Source organism: Balaenoptera acutorostrata, chromosome 13 (genome assembly GCF_949987535.1).
Source record: "Balaenoptera acutorostrata chromosome 13, mBalAcu1.1, whole genome shotgun sequence".
NCBI classification, from domain to species: domain Eukaryota; kingdom Metazoa; phylum Chordata; class Mammalia; order Artiodactyla; family Balaenopteridae; genus Balaenoptera; species Balaenoptera acutorostrata.
The window spans coordinates 84,338,343-84,346,729 of NC_080076.1; the positions used below are offsets into that span (position 1 = coordinate 84,338,343).

The 8,387-nt window shown below is 51.5% G+C and overlaps 1 protein-coding gene across 1 annotated transcript in view; it reads right to left on the reverse strand.

Moving 5' to 3' along the window:
- CUX2 (cut like homeobox 2) overlaps positions 1-8,145 on the reverse strand; it is a 267,243-nt gene extending 259,098 nt beyond the window's left edge. The window contains exon 1 of the mRNA XM_057526567.1: positions 8,051-8,145. Coding sequence (XP_057382550.1) covers positions 8,051-8,113 — 63 coding nt within the window. The 5' untranslated portion in view covers positions 8,114-8,145. The remainder of the gene's footprint in view (positions 1-8,050) is intronic.
- Between the last annotated feature and the right edge of the window lie 242 nt (positions 8,146-8,387).

Consider the following 8,387-nt stretch of genomic DNA (forward strand, 5'->3'; position numbering starts at 1 on the left):
GTGAGAACTGGCACTTTGTCTTCCTGTTCACTGTGATATCTCCGGTATATTATTATTACTTATAGTATTTATGCTATTTACTTATTATTATTTACAGTTATTAGTTATAGTTATAACTTATACTGTGAGTGGTGACTATACATTTCCAGAGTGAAGGACAATAGCAGTTATTATTATTAACATTATATAGCACGTCTATGTCCTGAGCACGGATTTCACACTTCATGTGCATTAACTCACTTATTCCACAATCCTTAAGGAGGTGGATACTACTATTATCCCCATTTTACACAAGAGAAAACCGAGGCTCAGAAAGGTTAAGTGACTTGCCCAAGGTCACACAGCTGGTAAGTGGCAGAGCTGGGACTAGAGCCAGGCCCCCTGGCTCCAGAGTCCTCACTAAATGTCTTTGGGAATGGGAGACTGCAGGGCTTGAGTTTGCAGCCCACACTACACCCCTCAGATACCTGGAGCCCATGGACACTCATAATGGACAAGCACCCCAAGTAGGTGCCACCAGCAGAGTGGCCTCTGAGTGACCACCTCACTCAGGGATACCTGCCCTCGACCTGGCTGCCCTGGTGACCCCTGTGGTCCCCCTGTCTGCAGCACCCACACTCCAAACAGCTGGCTGGACAAGTCTATCGACCGTAATGGTTCCTGGGGAGCCATTTACCCCGTCCAGTTTGAGCGACGGCGGCCCAGAGAGTCTTAAGCACTGCTTGGCTCCGGGCGTCTCGGGCAGACAACCAGCTCAGGCCAAAGAGGCTGAAGGATTGATTTTTTTTTTCTCTCTTTCTTTCTTTTTAATGACAAATGCGTATCCTGGAACTGCTGTTTCATCTGGCTGAACTGAAGGATGGCAGAGGGGGTGTATAGGGAAAGGACTGGGAAGGAGGCAGCAGCCACTGGCCCACTTTGAGGGTGACTGAGCTACTGAGGAAAAGCAGAGACAGAGGGCTAATCACATATCTTCATGAAGCTGGTCAAGGGCCTTTTGTTTTTTCTGGAAATGCCGCCTCTTCTGACACTAGGCACCTGGAGAAAGGCAGCCAGTGGCCTTGACAGCTACCCTCCTCATGACCCCTACAGCTGACCCGACCACCGCAGACCCTCAACCCAGGGCCTTTGCGCCACTGTTCCCTCTGCTTGGCATGCCCTTGCCAGGTCTCCACCTCCTGCCAGGTGTGGCCAGAGCGCTTGATTTATATGGGATACTGGATATCTGAATTTCTTAGGTAACATCTCCTGTGTTTTAAATGCTGACAAATTTACACAAAAGTGTTTTTAAAATAGTGCACTAATCGAGACAGATACATCCGTTGGCCAGACATAGCTCCCAGTCTGCAATCTCTGTGGTCAGAGCTCCCAAAATATAAGACATCACACACGATATTAGTAAGATATTAATATAGTAAGCCCCCAATGGAGTAAAAGATAAGAGAAAAAGTGCCCAGTAATCTCTAAAACAAGCTTTCAAGGCCAGCAAGATCCGGGATCCACTGCTTATTTGGTTTTCTCACCCCTCTCTTATTCTCTAAAAATACCAACAACAATAAGAAGTAAGACACGTACAGAACAGTAGTTGTGTGCCCAGCACTGTGCTAAGCACTTTCACATTTAAAGTGCTTTAACCTTTAAGAACAACCTAAAAGGTGAAGACTACTATTAGTCCCATCTAGAGACAAGGAAATAAGGCTCAGAGAGGTTAAGTGACCCATCCCAAATCACAGAGCCAGTAGGTGATGGAGCCAGGATTGGAAGCCAGACAGGGGCCCCTCACCATCCTGGCTCCTCGTACTTCCCTCTTGAGGGAAAGAGTATAGAACAAGTTTCTAGAACTAAGTTTGATCTACCCCAATACTCTTAACTGAAAAGTGAAACACTTTGGCCATGCCACAGCCATCACATAGACCGGTAGACCAGGCTCAGCAACTATTGCCCTAAAGCCAAATCCAGCCCACCACCTGTTTTTGTAAAGTTTTATTGGAATATAACCATTTCCATTCATTCTTATTGTCTATGGCTATTTTCATGCCATAGTAGCAGAACTGAGTGCTTGCAACAGAGACCACAAAGTCTAAAGCATATTATTATCTGCCTCTTTACAGAAAAAGTTTGCCAACCCTGATGGCAGACCTAGATGGTTTCCTAAAGAGTCTAGAGAGATGCCACACCCTGAGAAGGTTATGAGGTCAAAACCCTCAGGGAAACACCATCCTTAGAGATGTGGAAGCACATTTGCACATTAAAGGGGAAAAAGGGTAGTGGAAGCTTCTTTAGGTATTTGGGGTGAGACCAAACGAAAAGAAGGAGCCAGCCATAGGAAGATCTGGAGAAAAAGAGTCCCAGGCAGAGGGAACTGCAAGTGCAAAGTCCCTGAGGTAAGAATGTGCTTGATGTGTTTAAGGGACAAAAAGACCATTGTGACTGGAGCAGAGTGAGAAGGAGAGAGACTGGAGATGAAGCCAGAGAGACAACAGGGGGGCAGATTACGGGAGCCTTACAATCAGGGGAAAGGACTCCGGATTTTAAACCTTTAAGTATGACAGGAGTAGGCTGTTCATATCCTACAAAACACTACAAATGATTTTTGTGAATGGATCTGCAAGGCTTAGAAACCAAGAACTCCATCCTAGACATAATTTCTTGTCTCAAAAATTTGCTTAAACGGTCAATAGCTCCCCCTCACTGCCAGAACGGGCCCCCAGGTCGTTAGAAGACAATATGTTTAACTGGCACACAAAGTATGTCAGCATCCTTCCCTTTTAAAGCAACTAGTACAGCAGACCAGATGCGCACAGCCAGACCGTGTGATGGATTAAGAAATGGGACACTTGGAATGTTGGGTGATTCACCCAGGGGTGTTAGAGGCTGCACCTTTTAGCTGCTCTTGGGGCGCCTTCCTCTCCATCTACTACCTCCATCTTCCCCGACATCTTCAATATAAGCCACTGTTATTAATAAAGAACACCCCCAAGGCAGAAAAATCAAACCGAAGACTGAACCCTGAATTCCTAAGCCAGGAACAAAGGCAGGCCACCACTTCAGTCCCCTTCCCATGCTCAACCTCTGCCAGACTCAGTCTCTGAATTAGATAACTGGAAGCCACCAGAAATTCAGCCCTTTCAGAGAGCAACACAGAAAACCACAGTTCCTGGACAACCATGTCCACCATCATCCAGGACCAAATTTAGCACCAGCCGAGGTGCTCACGTTTGAAATTCCATCTAATGGAAGAAAGGTTACCACAACAGAATGTCAAGTTCGAAGACAGAATCCTCCTTTTAACAGAAGAGTTTTTTTTTTAAAAAGAAGAAGGAGAAAGAAAGAAAAAGGAAGGAAAAAAAAGAAAAAGCACCACCACCATCAGAAAAGCTGTTCCCTCTGGTCAAAATAACACCGTGCTCATCTGAAATAACCCACTGAGATGCTTATTTGCTTCTTTAGGCTTGTCCGTGGTTTCTCGATTTTCTACAGTGAATTCAGGTATGAATAAAAGAAACTTCGAGACCTCCAACAGCAAAGCGGTCAGGGATGAGACGCTGCTCGTTTTTCTTCCAGCACTCAAAGAGAGAGCCCATCTTTGGGAAGCAATTTCTGTCGAGTTGAGAATCCAGAATTTTGGGATGCCCAGAAAAGACTGCTGGGTTCTTTAAATAAATTCTCAACACCTGTTTCTAGCTCCTTCTGCAAAAAAGGCCCACAGGGTGTGGCTTCCAATGAATTGGAGAGGCAGATGGAATAGGGTCACCCAATGGTTGGACTTGGAAGGGTCCAGGGGGCTGACCAATGGTTTGGTCGTATTCACAGAGCTGCTGCTAGAAATCTCCCCTCACCCCCTCTGCCTCTCACCTCTCCCTTTCCTCCCCTCCAACCTCCCACAGCCCTTGCCTAATGCCAACCCATCGCACGGGCCTGGGCCTGGGCCTGGGCCACGCCAAGCCTGCTCTGCTCACCCTCCCCACCCCGGCAGCACTTCTATTACAGCAAAGTTTCCAAAGTTAGGATTCCGCCAACAGGGCTGATAGCTTATTTACTGCTGTCATCTAAAGAAAGAGGAATTTTGACACATTGTTAAATGATAGCACATTTAGATAAGTCAAGCTGTCAGAGGCTCTAATGGATGTCTAAACTCTCTGTGGCTGATATGTAAAACTTACGCACTTCAGAATATCATAAGGTTATAATATTTTAATCACATCCACGCTCTTTTCTAAACTTTGAGCAGGGAAAAACATTCCATCAAGTCCCATCTCCCAGGCGCCAAGAAACTGAGCCTTCCCAGAAGTTTCTCCAAACTCCTTACAAAAAGTCCAGCTTCTCTCACTCGACCCGTCAGTCTTCCTCCCTAAATGCTCACACCCCAAGCGGAATTCGCCTTTTCCTCTAAAACTCGTACTATATGATCCCTCCACCCAACCTCTTTCCTCCCAAGAAACGTAGATGTGCATTCGGACTGGGCACCAACTCTTGTTAACCCTCTTCGGAGACAAAAAAAAGGTATCACAGGAGACTGAACCCAGAGCATCATTAAAAAAGTGGCAAAGTGAAGCAGAAAAAGAAAATCACAAAGGTATGAATCCAGTTATGACGATTATACACAGAAAAGCCATAAAAAAATACTGCATCAGTAATGGTCACCATAAAGCAATCTTATAACCAAATGAAATATGCCTAGCATCAACTCTGAGATAGAATTTTTTTTTCTACTCATTTCCTGGACTGCTAGCAGCAGAGGAAAAAAAAAAAAAGAACAAGCAGAGAAAGGGGGAAGCAGTTTCAGGGATCCTGGAGTAGGGTACCAAATGTCACAGCATCTTTACCATCATCAGCCCTCAAGTCATTAAGACTGTTGACTGACTTCCATCCTAGGAAAACAGCCCCGCTGTGTCCAGAGATGGCACTGGAAGGAATAATAACCGGACTGCTTCTATATTTGAAAAATGTATACTTCCGGAGGGCTGTGCGCAGGCCGGTACAAGGTCACCTTTCTTGCCAGGATCAGGGTGGCGTCAGCAGCATGGTCTGGCCTGGGGACACAGGCCTCCTTTGCTGCCTTGGCCACTTTAACGCTCAGCAACTAGGCTGCATGAAACCACTGAATTGAAGCCACACACCTCACACTCATAAGCAGCTGGGCCGCGTGAAGAGTGGGCCCAAAGCTCTTGGCCTGCACAGGGCCTGGGGTGGGGACCCACCTTTCCTACCCAGATCTTGGAATGAGCCAGCTGAAGTTTTCCTTTCTGGCTATCTCCCCTGTGAGAGGAAAGTGGGAAGGGAAAAAAATGAAAATAAAAGTATGGCGTAGGAGTCATTAGCATTATGCACAAGAGATGATCCAGGCAAAAGTGCTTAGGCTCATAATCCGTTTCCAACAAAATGCCATCAGTAAGAATATGGGGGTTGCAGGGGGAGGTGCCGGCCTACCGGGCAGGGGAACAACTGAACATTTCAGGACGAGGGTGGGGACCACGGCAGATGTGAGGGCCTCAATGTTTACACTCGGCCACCGCTGCCACATTTACCTCTCTGCTCTCTAAGAGTGTGCAGCTTTTCAAACTCCCACAGGGACCCCCCCACACTTAATATCCATATAAATGAGCTTAACCCCTTCCCCAGAGCCTTCTCCTTTCGTGCCAGACACACCAGCCATTGTCTTAATGAACACACCCGCCCCTCCCGCACCCTATGTATACACCCTGTGCAGGGAGACGTCTTGGCCCTGTATCTCCATCACCTGAACGAGGCTCTCCACCATCCCCACCTTCATCCTTTCCAGTTCAAATTTGCTTTTCCACCTCAGCATCTTCTAAAACCCTAACAAAGGGTTCTCACATCAATGACAGTCCAACTGGAATCAAGATTTGGGTGACCCCAACAGCTCCACAAAAGACCCCTGAGCCTGAGAAGGAGAAGAGTGAGGTTCAACACCCCCTCCACTCCAGCTCAGAAATCAGCCCCCTGGGAGCCGCACCCACTCCTCAGCATCCAGCCCCAGGTCTCACTCTACCTCCTGGTTGCAGCCCAAGCTCCCCGGATTGAAAACGAGTTATCTAATGAAAATTGTGTTAACTGACATTCTGGCCAACCGGGAGCAAATACCAGCGCTGCAAATCTCGCCGCGGAAATTTTCTCCAGCCCAGAATAACAATAGGACCCTGCAAAGGGCTTTCACCAGCCCTTCTGGTTCCTCTTCTCTTGTCTGCCACGTTCTTGTCATTCCTTATGTTACAGAACATCAATCATAAATAAAGACGCTGTCCCCCAGCCGTGCCCGGGTCTCATTTACAAACATTAGCAGGGAATACAATTACCATTGGCCTTCGTGCCAAGCCCAATGTGGCTGCCCAACTCTCTCTCTCCCGTTCTCTCCCTCTCTCTCTCTCCCCCCATCCCCCACTCTTCCAGAAAGGCCACTTTAGCATCATTTAAACCAGCAAGCACAGCTCACAGCCCTGCCCGCCTCAGCTGGCCACCAAACTGTAGCCCCAACTCGAGTGACGACCTGGAATTGCAAGGCACTCGCAGTTATTAACTGCATGCCTGAGTGCCCCGATTTTCTCTCCAGCTCAATGGCTTTGAGGGAGGGGGCCTGCAGGGAGTGAGGAGTTAGGAAGGAGGGGGGTTGGGAAGCCACCAGGAGGAGGGGGGTACTGGAACTACTTATCAGAAGAAACTTGACGACATTTGCAGGCGGATTAAAAAAAAAAAAAAGTGGGTCCCTTTTTATCTCCAGACTGATGCTCTCCCTTCTTCTGAGAATGTCAAGGCCAAGGCAGGATGCTTTAATCGCCCGTTATCAGCACGACTTCCCCGCCCCTTGTTCCCACCGCACCTTGGTGAGACTCCTGGGTTTGGGGGCTTGTCTGGAGCATCCTGGGGCACCTGGGAAAGGACAGAGGCTAGCGCTGTGCCTCCAGCGCGCAGCTCTCTGAGATTCCACCCCCCAGCTCGGCCTCCTATTGGGTCAGCAGAGAATACCCCCAAATCTGGGGGAGACACACAAGACTCCCAGAAAAAGGTGGAATGGGGATAAAGTGCCGGAGTTTGGGAGGGAGTCACCCTAGGGAGGAAGAGGGAAAGAAGAGAGAGATAGAAAGAAGAGGCTGGAGAAAGGAGAAAAGAGAGGAGTGTCGGGGAGGAAAAGAAGGAGGTAGAAGACAGCGAGGGAATTTCCCATTTAAAAGTTCCCGTGGGCCCGAGAGCCCGGAGTCACCTGCTCTGCTCCGCTCCCGGTTCTCCAAGGCCCCCGAGGCAGGAGCGCAAACTTGCGCGCGCCCCGGGCCCATCTCCACCGCCCGTCCCCATCTAGACTTGGAAAGAGGTCGGAAGCGGGAATAAGACAAGAAGCAAAGACGAACCCCTAGAACCCGGCCCTAGGAGAGGTCTGCCGGTGTAGGCGGCCAGTCCAGCGATGGTGGCTGTAGCGGCTGGGGCGGCAGCAGCGGCCCCCGGGTGGCTGCGCGTCCGGGCTGCGCAGCCAGGCGGGCGGTGGAGGTGCCGGCGGGCGACGGGGCGCGGAGCCGCCTCCTCGCCAACCCCGGATGCCTCCCCCCTCTCCTCCTCCTCCTCCTCCCAGCCCGCCAGCTCCCTCCCTCCCTCGCCCGAACCCGAGCCGGGCGCGGACAGGCACTGGGCGCGCTCCGCGGCCTCCCCGGGCGCCGCGAAGTTGGGAGGCGCGCAAAGTGCGGCGCAAGGGGGGTTGCCGGGGGTCCCGCCGGCAGCCCCCTGCCTGGGACCGCAGACCCTGCCTTCCCCGTGCCTCACTCCGCCGCTCGCCCGCCGCCTCGCTCCCCGGGCCGTGGGCTCGCTAGCGCTTCTCCATGGTCGTGGCGGCTAATCGATGATTGAACCGAACAAAGAGCAGCGGCGAGATCAATTCCTAATACCTATCGATGGGCAGCGGGCAGTCGAGCCCCGGCGAGCCCCAGCAGCCGCCGCCCGCCTCCCTGGGGCGCCCGACCGCCCTCCCGGGTACCTCCCCAGTGCGCCCAGGGCGCGCCCGAGGGCTCCCCACGGCCGCGCGGCCAGTGCTGCCCGCACTAACCTGGAGTCGCCGTAGATCAAATCGCTTCCAATATTGAAACATCGATCCCACATTGGCGGCCATCTTGGGGGCTATTCGAGACGCACACACACAAGAGTTTGGCTTTTCTCAATGGCTGCACTCAATATCCGGGCTGGACTCCCCCCAGCCCCGGGGCCGCCGCCGGCCGCCCGGGCCCAGCGCGCCGCCGCTCGGGGCCCCTCGGGCGCCCCACGGCCTCCTGCCACCCGCAGCCCCTCGGCGCCGCTGCGCCGCCGCCGCCGGGCCCGGGAGCCGTGCACCCCCCCGACCCCCGGAGGGCGCGGGAGGAGCGCGCGGGGCGGGGAGCTCGGTGCCC